This window comes from Mustela nivalis (assembly GCF_964662115.1).
Source record: "Mustela nivalis genome assembly, contig: HAP1_SCAFFOLD_2000, whole genome shotgun sequence".
In the NCBI taxonomy this organism is placed as follows: domain Eukaryota; kingdom Metazoa; phylum Chordata; class Mammalia; order Carnivora; family Mustelidae; genus Mustela; species Mustela nivalis.
The window spans coordinates 27,535-43,905 of record NW_028134664.1 but is presented as its reverse complement, the minus strand read 5'-3'; the positions used below and the strand labels follow the sequence as shown (position 1 = coordinate 43,905).

General features: G+C 44.4%; 1 protein-coding gene across 1 annotated transcript in view; it reads right to left on the bottom strand.

Moving 5' to 3' along the window:
* Positions 1–16,371, bottom strand: part of LOC309858195 (uncharacterized protein) — a gene marked incomplete at its 5' end in the record, with an annotated part of 78,225 nt that overhangs the window by 39,116 nt on the left and 22,738 nt on the right. The window contains one exon of the mRNA XM_082750880.1: positions 1,413–1,527. Coding sequence (XP_082607006.1) covers positions 1,413–1,527 — 115 coding nt within the window. The remainder of the gene's footprint in view (positions 1–1,412; positions 1,528–16,371) is intronic.

Here is a 16,371-nt window from a genome sequence, read left to right as displayed (position 1 = left end):
CCAGTGAGGAGGTTCAAATGTCCCTCTTCTGCAGGTCTATGAATCCAGTTTCTAACAAAGCTAACAGTCAGTTAGTGGAGCGAACAGTCAACCACCTTCATGTGAATGATACAATATAACTGTTCAAACCTGGCGATTCACAGACCTGTACCCCTGGGGATAAAAATTATTATATGTTTATAAAAATTAAAAATTAAAAAAAAAACAATATAACTGCTCAAGTAATTTACTGAAAAATTCCTCAATGAGAATTAGGAAAAGCATTTTAACACTTTATTCACACACACATACACATAAACAGGAATCTCAGAAATACACCTTAAAAAAACAAAAAGGGGCTTTAAAAAAAAAAGGGACACCTGGGTGTCTCAGTTGGTTGGACGACTGCCTTCGGCTCAGGTCATGATCCCGGAGTCCAGGGATCAAGTCCCGCATCGGGCTCCCAGCTCCACGGGGAGTCTGCTTCTCCCTCTGACCTTCTCCTCGCTCATGCTCTCTCTCACTGTCTCTCAAATAAATAAATAAAATCTTAAAAAAAAAAGGGGGGGGGGAGGGGACGCCTGGGTGGCTCAGTTGGTTGGACGACTGCCTTCGGCTCAGGTCATGATCCTGGAGTCCCGGGATCGAGTCCCGCATCGGACTCCCAGCTCCATGGGGAGTCTGCTTCTCTCTCTGACCTTCTCCTCATTCATGCTCTCTCTCACTGTCTCTCAAGTAAATAGATAAAATCTTAAAAAAAAAAAACAAAAACAAAAAGGGATACAAACATGATCTATTCGAAAACTATACTTTGACTAAATTTTTATAATTTGCTTCCTTATTAGCCTTTTGTCTAAAGATTAGGGCACAAAAACAACACTTTTTGAAAAAAAACCAGTAAAAGCTGGGTTTGCATTCAATGGGAAATTCCAGCCAGAAGCATTCAGATCCACTCAGGTCATCATTCATTCAAGTACTACTAAGGTCCAGAACGTGTCGGGTACTGGAGACAGAGAGAGGAAAGAAACGAAGTCACTCGCTATCAATAAAGGGGGCAGATGAGAAAACCAATACAAAACAATGAAATTAAATCTAACAGCGCACTCACACTCACGTCCCAGTGAAATCAGAGAGGAGGGACCAGCACACTCAGTAGAAGAAGAGCCCCGAGGAGACAGTGGGAGGGAATACTCAGGCGAAGTCACAAAGGACAGTGGGCAGGCGTGTGGATATTTCTGGTTTAGTTTTATAATCTCTGTGCACCCTGGATTCTTTACTGGAAAATGCAGAAATTCCACCATGATTTTCTAAGTCTAAGTATAAATCTGTCACTTTGATGATGACCTCCCTACCTTACATGCTCCCAAAGGATGCCTGGATACAGGCGGCTCTCCCTTCCCCTCCCCATCTCCTTCCGGGACCCCGGTCCTCACCAATCCGAGTCCTGTCCACAGCAGACGGGAAAAGCCTCACTTCCTCCGGAAGTCCTCGGAGCACGTGTTCAGGTACCTCGGCCAGGCTCTCAGCAGCTGCAACAGGCTCAGTGTTCTGCAAGTCAAGAAACAGAAGGATCAGAGCAGAGGGAAGCAGACCAGGTTAGTGTTTTCTTTCTTTTCTGGTCCAATAAGCAAATATGCAAAAATGCAACTGACACCTGACACAAGAAAACGGAGCTGTGGTGGATCTCAGGAGCTGCCGTCACTGTGGCTCCTGCGTCTTGAAGGAAACTACTACCCCCTTCAAGCACATCTGTGTCAACCTACTTCGTTCCAGCCACCTACAGTCATTTTCAAACTATGTAAATATCTGGCAACATACTATTTTACACTCCCACAGAATCTGGAAGTAAAATACAGCTTAAGCTTACTTTGAAGTTAAAGGCTACCATCAGCATTTTAGGACATTTAAAAAATAAAAATCAATACTCCCTACTTAACACTTTCGGCATACATCGTGAAGGACCTGCCCGTCAGCTAACCCCCGCCCCATCTACGCTTTCATCCCTCCGGGAACAACACCCGCTTTCACGGAGGCTTCAAAATTCCAACCAGAACACTCCGACTTTTTCTGGGCTCTCAATGGAAATGTGACCTTTCTAGGAAACTGTAATTTACCACTTCTCTCAAGTCACTAATTAATGAAGTCGCCAGAATATCAGTCTTAAGAAATAGAATTTTATACATTACCACCCAGTTTTCACTTTAATCTTAAGAAATAAGATTACTACTAGGTAGAATATAAGGAAACAGGAAGGGGAAATCTGAGCCAACTGGTAAAACATGACTGTTACTGTAAAAATAACATTCAGTCAAAGGAAAATCAAGTGCCTTTTCACTGTTACCCCATATACTCCAAGAACTGATCACACCACCACTAAGAATGAAGGGTTCTATAGTCTAGGTGTATTTCACTGCAAGGGAATCGTTTCTAAAGGACTTTCAAAGAAATCAAAGTAGGCAAAAAGCAAACTCCAACCTAAAGAGGTTAATCTTCCCACAGTGAAGCTTTTATAGCTTTTAAGAATGTTTTGTGCAAAGATGAGAATATCATAGAAATGTGTGTACTCAAAACATTTCAAATTTTTTTTTTTTTTTAAGTATCAAGCTGCTTCCAGAGAAACAAATCCCGCGGCAGTGAGCAACTCATTATGAAGGTCTCCTCTCTGGTCTGCTCTGAGTAGAAATGCACACAAGTGGGCATCTACAGACTGAGATCCATTTCTCCAGAAGAGCAACGCCGACAGTACAGACCCTTCAGAAGCACAAATGCTTTGATCCTGCTGTCCACAGCTTGGTCCTGACAGTATCACCAAGCACAAGTTAAATGCCTTCCAAAACACGGGAATATCAAAACTGCCCCCAGAGAATGGGTCTTATGGTATTTTTAATTAGCTAAAATGTGAATAAATTTAACACACAAATTTCTCATTTCTAAATATAATACCCCCATTTTTCAAATTTTGATCTATAAACAGTTATTTTGGCAACAACAACAACAAAAACCTTTTTTTTTCCAGTGGAGGAAAAGGTATTAAATTGGAAGTTGGTATCCTAGGCTACATAATAATTATTTTTAGCACTGATAAATTAAGCAATATTAAGAAGTACTTAGCCAACATTAAAAAGCAGTGTGAGAGAGTTTTCCTCTCCTTCCTCAGATGAGTCCCTAGCCTAAGATTTAAAAGCATTTGACACCATTTAACTTCCCTGAGAGCTCTGAAAAGACAGTGTGTCAGCTACTCTAACTGATCCTCCTAAGCACTATGACAATAATACTAACAAGCAGATATTTCCTGAGAAACTCCTCCGGGCCTCAGTGCAAGGCACTGTACTAACAGTCTTCCACGCATGATGGCATTTACTCCAAACAGCCCAAGGGGAAGGGACTGTCACTGCAGCCCCCTCCCTCAGCTTCTCCCCAACCATCACCTACCCCCCAGCCCAAACAATGGAAGAAACTGAAGCTTAGGGAAGTTGTCTAAATTCCTCAAGGCCAGGATCTGAACCTCTGCCTGTCTAACCCTGAGCCCAAGTTCATATCCACCGTGCCATTTCCAGTTAAGATTCTCCTTGATACAGTCTAAAGATCTAATGTTAAACATGGTTAACTACAGCTGATAGCACTGTATTATAGAACTGAAATTTGCTAAGAGAGTAGGACTTAAATGTTCTCCCCAAAGACAAATAAATATGAGCGATGATGGATATGTTAATTAACTAGATGGTTATACATATATCAAAATACCATGACGTACACTTTAAATATCTTTTAATTTGTCAATTATACCTCCATGAAACTGGAAAAAAAAAGAAAAGATTGTGCTGGAAAAAGAAATCTGAGAACCTGTACCCTAAAACCTCCACAGGAGACAGCTCCTAACGAAAAAGGAATGGGAAATGGTCATTCCCACAGGAAATTTGTAACTTGAGTATAATATGGAGACCATGCAAGTTGACATTGCTGATACATCTATGAATATAAAAGACCTCAGCAGAGCTGCCACTGCAAGAAACATAACACAAATTCCTGTGCATCTATTTTATCTGCTTTCTGTTTCTTAAGATTTTATTTATTTATTTGACAGACAGAGATCACAAGTAGGCAGAGAGAGAGGAGGAAGCAGGCTCCCCGCAGAGCAGAGAGCCCAATGTGGGGCTTGATCCCAGGACCGGTATCATGACCTGAGTCGAAGGCAGAGGCTTTAATCCACTGAGCCACCCAGGTGACCCTGAACCCAAGTTTTTAAATTTAGGCTCATTTAACTAGTAGAGGAAAGCTTCTTTTCTGTTTATTTTAGTGTCCTTTGCACTAGACTCAACTAAATTTCAGGAACCTCAAACCACACCAAGTCAACCCTGGCCAGCTCTAAGAACTTCCTCTCTCCTTTCCAGCTGCAGTGCCTATGGCTGGAAATTGCCTCTCCTTTTCCTTGTTTTTCCTTTGTAGCTCTTACCACAATTTTAAGTAATTATTTGTATAATTATGTGTTTAATGTACCTCCTCTGATAAACCACAATGAAGACAGATGGTGTCTATCTTATTCAATGTTGCATTCCCAGGGCTGAGCAGTACACACTACATGTTTGTTGTCACTTAAATACTTGAATGAATAAATAATTCCTGTAAATGGACTTAACCCTTTTTTAGGAAAAGGAGGGCTAGAAATAAATAAAATAGGAGGGTCATCAATCAGAAAGCATTTTTTCCATGTGTGCCTGAATTTCTTGAATTTGAGGTAGGTATATTTCTAGGTCAATAAAATAATTCTTTTTTAGAAAGTGTGATATATGCTCTCAATTCCAAGCAGTCAATTTACAAGTAAATCTTTGGAACAAAAGAATATTTAAAAGAAAATTTCTCTCCTCCACACACTTTTATAAACAGGGATCTCATTTACACACACCCCCCCCCACACACATATATATACACATATGAATATCTTTATAGTATTAGATATAATATCACTCTCTAAATAAGGTCATCTTCGTTCTTACACTAAAGATCACAACTTGATCCTGGGACTATTTCCCAGATTAATTTCTTTCTAAAAGAAACTGCAGCATCTACTCAATGTCTGAGTCCCTTCGAAGAACCAGCCAACGTTGTAAGCTATCTCATTTGCCTTCACAATGTGTCACTCTGGTGAGGAAGACAGACAAAATAAAGCAAGGATAGACAATGCCTGGAACTTCTTGACGGTCTGAAGAAAACTCAAGCACAAGAAGGGGACACGGTGACAGAGATGGAGAGCGTGCTCTTTTAGACAAGCGCTTCAAGAAGCAGCATCTCTAGAACTGGGAAGGGCATTGTACGAGAGATGGGGGGCAAACACACCCAGAAAGGCAACCAGCAAGGACACGGGTAATCCAGCGAGCTTTGCGTGCTCACAGAACAGACAGGCAAAAAGTCCCGAGCAGAGAAGGTAAGGGGAAAGCAGCTGGAGCGGAGGTGGGAGAGGCAGGCAGGGGTAGTACCCTAGGAGAGATGAATCACCTGCTGGACTGCACAGACTAGGAGGAGTAGAAGGCAACCAACCAGAGGCCAAACTGCAAACTCCAGGAAACCTTGGCTGCTCCTTCCTCTGGGGTGGCCAACAGCAACCAGCACCCCATCCTTGCTGAACCCCAGAATAAAGGCATGTTCCCGTGTCAAGGGTTTCTGACACTGATCACTGTGGTAAGCATAGGGGACGTTAGAAGGACTTCCCTGCTTTCCTGTTACGTAACAGGAAACACGGCCTAGTGAGGGATAGCTCCCATACATGTATCAGTGAACTAACTGATCTCAAGCTATACAGGTTAAATTGGATGCATTACATTTAAGCAGCTAATTTAGTAAATTACTCAGTTATTATCAACTAAGCTCATTAAATCAATGTCTCCAACTTGCTAACTCAAACCCAAAGAAAGTCAGCAGCCTCTCCCCTCCCCTCCCCTCCCCGATTCAGAGCAAGAGCAGTTCTTCATTCCTTCAGTCCATCACTGGACTAACAAATACTTCCCGGGAGCCTGCCCCAGGCTGGCTCTGGGCTGCGCAGTGAAGATATGAAGGTCAATAAAGCTGATCCAGGCCCCGCCCTCACAGAGCTCTTTAGACGAGCCCTCTTTTCCTTTCCCTAATACTGAGTATATTCCCTGTGGCCAGGATGACCTCCCCATGCTGGACGGTAGAGCAGCTCAGGAGCAGGACATCACGGCTTCCTCTGAGCCAAGCTTTCTGCACGTCACTTCTTGTCATCTTTACACCACTCCGGGTGTGGGTACTTTCACTTTCCACACGAAACTGAAACCTGCCCCCAGTCCCAGCTAGTAAGCGGCCCCGCCAGGATTCAAACCCAGGCGGTCAGGCTTCAGGGTCTGGACTCTCAAATACTCTGCTCCAGAGCTGTCCTGTCAAGTAATGGGAGTAATGGTCCCAAGCTACGTGGTTTTAAAGCAGCGGAGCCCAAACAAAATCCAGGCGGATTCCAGAGCCCACGTTCCAACCACTAAATCAGCGGGGCCTCGCACGATCATTGAGGGCCACCTGCCAGGAGTCCCCAAGCTCAGCGCTACTTTTACAATGACACTGAGATGTCACCTGCCCTTTTCATCCGCCAGTGTGAAGAGGGGAGTTTTCCAGGGTCATGACAAGTGATGATGTCATCAATTCCACTAGCTGATGGATGTGGGGTAGCTGGGGTAAGTAGCTTCTGATCTTGTGTTTTTTTTAATTTTCTGGTTTACAAATAAAGCCTGTAGTCTAACTCCTGAACTAGGTCTATTTCCTGGTCCTGATCCTGTAATAAGGGAAAATGTTACACCACTGGGTAAGGCTGAGTAAGAGTCCAAGGACTACTTGCAACTTCCTGTGAATCCTCACCACCAATGAACATTTCTGTTTCAAGGGGCTGGCTCAGTCAGTCGGTACAGCATGGGGCTCTTGATCTCGAGATCTCTGAGTTCAAGCCCCAAGTTAAGCTTTTTAAAAAAATGTGTTTCAATTTCTGACATGGGAAATATCCACCAATCTAACCCACAGAGACAAAAAGCTGGCGGACTGCTACACTAAACACACCACCTCCGCTCCCTGGGCACCTCCCAACTCGGCCCTGCGAAGCAGAGAACAAGAGAGACTCTGAGGGACCGTATGATGGAGAGAGCAGAGGAAAGCAAGGAAGGAGGGCCGGGCCCGCACATCCGCGTCCTGCCTCCCTTCCTTCTCCACCGGGGTGGGAGAGGCTGCTCCCTGCGGGCACGAGGGTGGGTGTTCATGGTAAGGGTTTCCCTGTGCATCGCTAAAGGAGAACAAGCAAAATATAAACTGGGATAAGTAGCTTCAAAGGCAATTAAAGGCAACTTCTTGTCTGTGCCCCCTTCAAGCTCCTGCACAGGGAAGGGAAAGGAAAGCCGCAGAGAGTTCCTCGCCTTTCCTTGAAGCACCTGCTTGGTTGAGACCAACAAGGCCAGACCCATCAGGGAGCCACCAGGCGTGGCCGAGGCCTCTGCCCTACCCTAAGGAAGTCTGTTCCCACTGTCCTACGGAGCAGGATCTCCCCCCCAAGGCTCCATTAGCACACTCTCCCCCTCTCAGGGCACTCTGCTCTTTGTCCGCACTTACTGCTTGGCCCGTTTAATGGCCCCTCCACCGGGGCAAGTTTAGGCTGCAGACACAGGGGGCAGGTTCTGTCCCTTGTCACCGCACCTGGTGCCTGACCTGGGATGCCTCGCTCCGAGCAGTGGTTGCTGGAAACAACACACACGTATCCGCAGACAAGTGCCACCAAGTCTGGGTGCACAGGGATGGCTAAAAGAGGGGCAGACTCAACAGGAAGGCGGATGAGATCAGAGAATGAGACACAAGCCAGGACAAAGCCCTCGGGATGCCACTAAGAATGGAAGACAAGGCCAGGAGCGACGTCACAGAGGCAGAAGGGGCACCAAGAACATGACATCAGAAAAGCCAGGGAAAAGGTTCAAGGAGGGGGAGAGGTCAACAGTCAAACGCAACCGGGGAGCTCGTGGTACTGCCGTATCCTATCCCTTTCTCCAATTCCCACTGCTTCCATCATCCTTCCAATCTGAAATAACCCAGCAAACTCCTCATCCTACACATGTCCAATATGAGCCCCACGAGCCAGCATGGAGCCACCTGAGGAAAGCAGCAGCGAAGACAAGACGGGTTCTGCCCATCTGACAGGGTATCCCACTGGGACCCATGAAATAGAGTGTAAGAAACAGATAAGGAAGGGACACTATCCTACTTAGGGCAGCCATGGGGATGGGGGCAAGGGACATCTTAGAGAAGATCACAGACACAGGCACTTGGAATTGAGAGATGAGAATGGCCAAGTGTTGAGGACTGAGCATTCCAGGGAAACATCCTGAGGAGACAACTTGGCATGTTCAGGAACCAAACGAGACCACTGTGGCCGGGTCAGAGTGAGCCAGGGAGCAAGCAGAACCTGCAAAGCTTGAAGGCCGGGGCACAGACATTGGGATGCCTCTGGAGCGCAGCAGGACACCACTGGAGGGCTTCGGGCAGGAGACCAGTGTGATGTGATGGGGAGGTTTTCTGCTTTCCAGTCTCTTCTATCATCAACTTCTCTAAACCCCTCTGCCTTCCTGATCAATCATTCAAAAAAGCATCTGGTTCAGAATTCTTTTTAAAAACTTTCTAAATAAAACTCAGCCTTTACTCTACTGGTTTTAGAGTCTTTTAAGGTTCGAGAGAGGCAAAGTAAATTAGGTACCGGAGAGCTCTTCTCAACCTAACATAATCCTTCCCTTTGTCCAGAAGGAGAGTTCTACTGCCTCCTAGTGAGTGTGTTACTGCTGAGCCAGCAACCAAATCTCCACCTACCTTCCTCCAAGGCAGCAGAACTATGGAGCCACAGTCTTTCAAGTCCAATGGAGTGTGTTTGGTCTATCTACAGCTTTGGGGGGTGGTAGGGATTCTATTGGAAGAAATCACAGAAAAATCCCAATTTTACTCTTAAAGTTCCTCCCTGGTCCCTTCAGGCACCACTCTCTGGAGGTCCTCCTATCCTTGGGGTCTTTCACAAGGCAGGCTTCCAGCTGATGGGCTCCCGACCACTGATCTTTCTTGCCCTCAATTCTGCTGAGCAGTCAGTATCTTCTACATCCTTCTAGGTCAAGTTCAAACCCCAGTTCATCCAGGAAGATGTTCCAAACAACTCGTAACTGCCCACTTTTCTGACATCCTATATGGTCAGGTTTATGTTGTATGAATACAGAACTCAAGGCCTGTAGAGAATGGTCCCAAGGGGAGAGAGACAGTCAGCAAAGCAATCAATGAGGGGGTTTCTCTCATAGTCCAAACAAGCAATGCCTTGGTCTGAACTAACCACTAACAGTGCTTGACAAGTATGCTATAGGGCAGAACCCACACCTGGCTACTAGCTGAAAATGATGATGATGATGATGATGATGATGATGACGCTGACACTTGCACAGTGTCTCCTACATGCCAGGCACTGGCCTTTACTTTTACGAATTTATTTACTCTTGACCACAACCACATGGGGTGGGCACCTCTACTCGGTCTACATAACATTAAGAGAGCAAATACTAAGGGGTCAAGTGATGTGCCCAAGGTCACACAACAGGTCACAAGCCAAGACTGGAGGTGGAATGTGAGTCACCAGACAGCAAAGGGGCAGAAGAGCTAAACAATCCTATAACCTTTTTCTCTACCGAAGCATTAATATCAGAATAACGAAAAATATAATCCTTCTTGCCATAGTTCCTCCCACAGTTATATAAGGAAATGTCATCCAAGTTGCTAGTTCTTTTTCAAATTTCAGAAATAATATATTTTCGGGGTGCCTGGGTGACTCAGTGGGTTAAGCCTCTGCCTTTGGCTCAGGTCATGATCCCAGGGTCCTAGGATCAAGCCCCATATCAGGCTCTCTGCTCAGGGGGAGCCTGCTTCCCCCTCTCTCTCTGCCTGCTGCTCTGCCTACTTGTGATTTCTCTGTCAAATAAATAAATAGAATCTTAAAAAAAAATAATATTTCATTCAGAAAGACAAGGTCCCTAGACCTCATAAAAATTGCTATTTTATCTGTTAGAACACATGATTCAAAATGAGATTTAAGTGCCACCACCATTAAACATATTAATTTTCCAAACTATACATTCATTAATTGAGGTTTAAGTCCTCACACACAGCAATCATCTTACTTGGAAGTCTCTTTTTAAGAGGTCTGAAAAATCAAATTTGCATTTATAATTACCTATATAAATGTAATTCTATATGATTAACATTCTAAAACAGAAAAAGTGGTTTCAATTTTTTACACCTTGTGTGTGCATCTGTCTGTGTATACGTATCTAGGACTAGGAGAAAAGGGGAAGATAACCTAAAATGAAGGAGAGAAAGCCATCCAAGGTTTCATCAAGTCTTTAGAAATGCAATTACAGGGGCGCGTGGGTGGCTCAGTCGTTGAGCGGCTGCCTTTGGCTCAGGTCATGATCCCAGGGTCTTGGGATCGAGCTCCACATCGGGCTCCCTGCTCTGAGGGGAGCCTGCTTCTCCCTCTCCCTCTGCCTCCTGCTCACCCTGCTTGTGCTGTCTCTCTCTGTGTCAAATAAATAAACAAATCTTTAAAAAAAAAAAAAGAAAGAAAGAAAAGTAAAGAAGAAAAAGAAATACAATTATAGAAAATAAAACAATATACAAGATTGATCTGCATGGTCAGATGTCCCCCCAAAAATGTCCTCTATGAAAGGAACAAATCACCGATACAGACAACAGCATGATGGATCTAAACAACACTGTTGCTCAAGAATAGACCACAAGGGGCGCCCGGGTGGCTCAGTGGGTGGAAGCCTCTTCCTTCGGCTCAAGTCATGATTCCAGGGTCCTGGGATCGAGCCCCACATCGGACTCTCTGCTCAGCAGGGAGCCTGCTTCCCCTTCTCTCTCTGCCTGCTGCTCTGCCTACTTGTGATTTCTGTGTCAAATAAATAAACAAAATCTTTAAAAAAAAAAAAAGGAGACAAACACAAAAGGGCAAGTACTAACGATTCCACTCATGTGAAATGCAGGAAAAACCAAACCTACAGAGACAGAAAGCCAATCGGTGCTTGCCAGGGGCAGGGCCTGGGCGGGGAATACTAACGGCAGAGCAGCAAGAAAGCACTGTTGGGGTCTGTTTGGGTGGTGGAAGTATTCTACATCGTTGAGAGCAGTGGATATAGGCAAGTCCTTATCAAACTTAAGACCTATACACTTCAAATGAGCACATTTTAATACACAAAAATTATACCTCAAGGTTGGTTTTTAAAATAAAATAGGAGCACGCAGTTGGCTTAGTCAGTTAAGCATTCAACTCTCGGCTTCAGTTCAGGTCACAATCTTGCAGTCGTGGAATCGAGCCCCACATCAGGCTCTGCGCTCCGCATGGAGTCTGCTTCCGATTCTCTCTCCCTCTCCCTCTCTTAAATAAATAAATAAAATCTATAAAGTAAAATAAGTGACTTCTACACTCTTCTCTTTAGATCATGTTCAAATGAAACTTTAATGGTCCCAGAAAATGAAGTATAAAAATACTGATGCCAAGAAAAAACCTTTTTTTCTTTCAAAGTTTTTTTCTGACCCAACTCAAGCATTCCTCTGCTCAAAAGCCTCCAAGTTTCCCATCTCCCAAAGTCTACTCTTATCTTTAGGATGACCATGGAGCTGAACCCACACTTCCCTGCCCATTCATTCCTCCCTCACCTGCTCTGCTCCAGGCACAAGGTAGCCATGGCAACAGCCTGCTCCACTCCCTGCAACCACCACCCCCCCACCTCTTAGACAGATACGCGGGGAACCGGGCAGATAACTCCTCTACACAGCACCACGTAGCATGACCCTGGCATTGGCTGCTGTGACATGGGGCTGCACGCAGCATCTGAGACAGGCCGTACACACAAATGTCTTTATTTTTCAAAATATAAACATAAGCAGGTTTTACTGGTATTTTATTTAAATCCATACCAGTCAGTCTTTTTACATACTCCACCCAGAAAACGACCATAGACGATTATACGTGTTTTAATCTATTTAATTAAGGCACCTAGTTTCTTAAAAATTCAACTTAATCAAAACACTGGAGAGCAACAGCGGTGGCTGGCAGAAGAGATTAGATTGAACATCACTTCGCACTGAGAATATGTCACAGTACATTCACACTAAGATGCATATTATTCTGCAACAGACTAATGATAATCACCACAGTTAATTGCTGTTAGCGGCAAAAGACATCCGAGAAGCAGAGTGCTAATACTTTAAATTCTATGAACTGCGCTTCTTTGTTTAAACTTGCAAACAAGACTCTTAGCTACTATTCTGGGAGCAAACAATGGGGGAGGGGATGAAACAAGCTTCAGCTCACTGAAACAGCATTAAATTGTGTTTGGTTAAGGAATGACTATGACTGTAAGAACAATAAAGAGATGAGGACACAGAACAAGAAAACCTTCAGACCGTCTCTGGAAGACAACAGTAGTCAAATAGCTCTGAATCACATAAGAAAGTACACTCTTGCAAAAAGCTGGCAGGCCCATTAAATTGCCCAACTGAAGAAACTATCCTCAAAGACGGTGTTAATCTCAATAGTAAGTGAGCATATTGCTATCCTCTTGCCCAACAAAGACATAGATGATGCTCTAAAAAACGGAATAGAGATCATGTCAATGTACAGTGGCTTTCCACTGCACATCCAATAAAATAACAAATTCTTTCTATGGCCCTTAAGGTTCTACGAATCTGACCCCTGCTTCTCCCCAGCTTCACCTTGTCCCAGAGTCCCTGATGCTTGCCAAGCCCAGCCCCCAGCCTGTTCTGTCTGGGTCCTTGAACCAGCAAGCTCACTCCCAACTCAGGGCCTTTGCGCTCACTACTGGCTCATCACTACTGAGATCTCTTTCTTCACTGGATCTTCACGTATCTGATTCTTGGTGATCACCTGAGTCTCTGTTTTAATTGTTAGTCACTTGTCCCGAACAGCCTTCCCTGACCATGGAATCCGAAGAGCCTCCCCTTGCCTTCACTCATCATTCTTAACTGTATTACGGGGTTTCACTGTCTGCACGACATTTTCTACCACCTGAAATGGTCTCGTGTTCCGCTTTTCAACCGTCTCTCTCTGACTAGGTAAGATGCAGAGCAGAGCCCTTGCCTGTCTGGTTCACTGCAGAATCCACAACACGCTGGGGGGCAGTGTGCGCAGGACGAACGAGGCAAAGAAAGAACATCCAGAACAGCGAAAATAACGCAACTATGGATGGCTCTCGGGGTTGGAGCTGCTCTCGGGGTTGGAGCTGCTCTCGGGGTTGGAGCTGCTCTCGGGGTTGGAGCTGCTCTCGGGGTTGGAGCTGCTCTCGGGGTTGGAGCTGCAGCATCCAGTGATTAAAGGCTGCTTTTGTTATTTTACTATATAAAACTTTTTTAAAAGTCTGGAAGGCAAAAAAAAAAAAGTCTGGAAGGCTAAGTGGCTAACCTAAGTTTTGCTATAGGCTACGGGCAATACCGTAGATTAGTGATCAGGACGGAGAGATGCCGCAATCATAAGCTACTATGTTCACAGAAAGGTTCAAGTTATCAAGAAGAACTTGAGTTACCCAAAGATTCGTTAAAAGAAAAAAAAAAAAAAACCCTAACCGTGACTCAGTAAACCAGAAATCAAGGCAGTTGTAGTACTTCATTAGAGCTAAAACTTACACCAGGCTCCGCGTCAATATATCTCAGTCAAGCTGGGGCAAAATGACCGATGCTATCCCCAAATACCACCGCTCTCCTCTCCTCCAGGCACCTGACCGGACCGCACTGCCCTCCGCACCAGCCGGCCCCTAACCCCCTTGTTTTCAGTTAGATGTGGCCAATGACTACCTCAGACGAATTACATAGGAGTAGAAGTGATGTATATCAAGACCAAGCCCCCATCATATCTGGATCTTGAGCCACCGCCACAGTGAACCCACATAGGACGCACAGCCCAGCACGAGAAATTAAAGGTGGCACGTTAATTCCCCGAGATTCCGGAGCGGTCTGTCAGCACAGCATCACACGGCTTATCCTGACTGATGCATCAATAAGGCATGGTGGCCAAGAACCCGAGCTCTGGACTAGCAAGGGTGTGAATCAGAGCTCTTACCACTTCCTGTGTGAGCGGTCATGGGCAAGCCATGGCCACCTCTCTGGGCTTTAAGGCCTTCATCCATAAAATGGAGATAATACCTATACTTCACAGAATGTCCACAAAGACTAAGTGAGTGAGAAAACAATGTGCACGAGACTTAACAGAGTGCCTGGCGTGTTGCTTTAGCCGTCAGTAGACAGGACAACAGGACGTGGTAGTAAACTCCAGCATATGGATTTTAAACTACCATAAGCATATTCCAATTAGGGAACTGAGCTCACCCTTGATATTCTGTTTTACAGAAGCTCTCTAAACTCTTTACTCAATGAAAAATTCTCTTATAAAGTTTGTAATCTCCTAGATACATCTGGGGGGAGAAAAGGAGGAAAACAGTGGAACATCTGCAAACTTGATGCTGATGAAGCAAGCAGAGGGTATCTGGGATTTACAATGGAGAGAAAAGAAAATGCGAGAATGAGACAAGGAGCAGAGCGGCTCCCCCCCTGCCTGCCAAAGGGCCTGGACCGGGCAGGAAGAAACAAACACTCACAGGCAAAACACAATCGGAGTTCCGAGCTGGGAAGATAAGAGAAGGGGTAAGTGTTGAGTAGAGAACAAACTGGAAGAGAAAGGACACAGAATATGTGGGTCTAGAGGCTTTGCCAAGCCCAGAGCTGGAGGGGGAGAGAGCCTGGGGAGCCACCGCACCACAAGCCACTTGGAACACTGGTCTAAGACTGAGCGGTTCAGATCACTGGTGCAGTAGTCAGCTCTTAAAACACTGTGAGACTCCCACATCTGCTGTTTCCTCTACAGAACCCGTTTGTGCACAATAAGGTCTGCTCACTCTGGGGAGCCTTCAGTCCCCAAAGCTCCACCAGCAGACACATATGAATGAATGATACTGTGCTACTATCATCCAGACCACGCCCACTGTAAGAGACAGACCTGAATGCTAACTGCTAAAATTCATCTAGGGACTTGCTGAGTCCCTAGAGAGAATAATCTGACCCTAACATCACCATAAAGATTTTAATTAAAAACCAATCTGGTTAAGCGACGCCTGGTTGGCTGTTTCAGTCAGTGAAGCATACGGCTCTTGATCTCAGGGTCATGAGTTCGAGGCCCATGTGGGTAGAGAGACTGCTTAAATAAATAAGCTTTAAAAAAATCAATCTGGTTCAAGTTAAAACATTTTTAATATCCAAATTTTTGTGTGGTTACTTTCAAGTTTCTAAAGCACTGATTGCTCATTTTCACTGGCTGAAAATGAGAACGATAAATATAAGAGGGGAAAAATGTAAAATGTCCTGAAACAATTCTTAATTTTTAAAAATTACTGAGTTGTTGAAAAACACTCATTGATTTTATGCCATGACATAAAACCATCATGCAAGTAAAATCCCTCCAATAAGGAAAATATAACTAAAGACGCTGAAAATTCTACTCATAAAAAGTGGACAATTCTTATAATCCAAATAAAAGTTTCATTACTACCAGACCACTTAAATTACATCCAAATCAGAAATGTGCTAACCATTAGAAACATAAGAGGACACTTTTCCACCGATATTTGGCATTTGGCATCAAAGGCAGTCCTCTGCAAATCTGATATTAAAACTTGTCAAAAACAAAATGAAATTGTGAAAGAGCCAAAAAAAGAAAAGGTTATGGCTACAACTCTTTTGAACGGCACGTGGACTTTCTCTAAACACAAGGTCACCTGATATAAAAGGAACCAAAAAGTGAAAGTATGAGGGGTCAAAACAGGTAAAAAGACGTTAGAAATAAAAATCTGAGTAGCTGAATAGAGTGTGAGAATTAAAGCCTGACCAAGCCTACGGGTAACCTTGTAGCCACCTGAAATAATTGACTGCTGAACAGTGATGCCCCAAAAGCAAGGTCAATATTTGGATTCCACTCTGGAAGAATTCACAGTCGTTCTCATCCAGAATCCCAAGGCTCTTCTGAGAGCAGTTCTCGGCAGGAAAAGAGCAAGTTCCTTTGGGTGAACAGGTTCACAGATATGTGGAATCAGTCTTCAGTTAGAAAAATAAATGAAATATATGACATATATAGGCACCTAACTTTGATGAACAAGGACTATGAAAATCCACTCTGTTCGCCTTTCCCCTCCCCCACCTCACCACTTCAAAACTAATTTGGCTTCAAAAGCATGTCAGTAAATCTGCAAGTTGTCAAATAATAGAAACCACGTGCCCCATATGTTCGCCAGATTCATTTTTTATGATGTATGGTCCTCT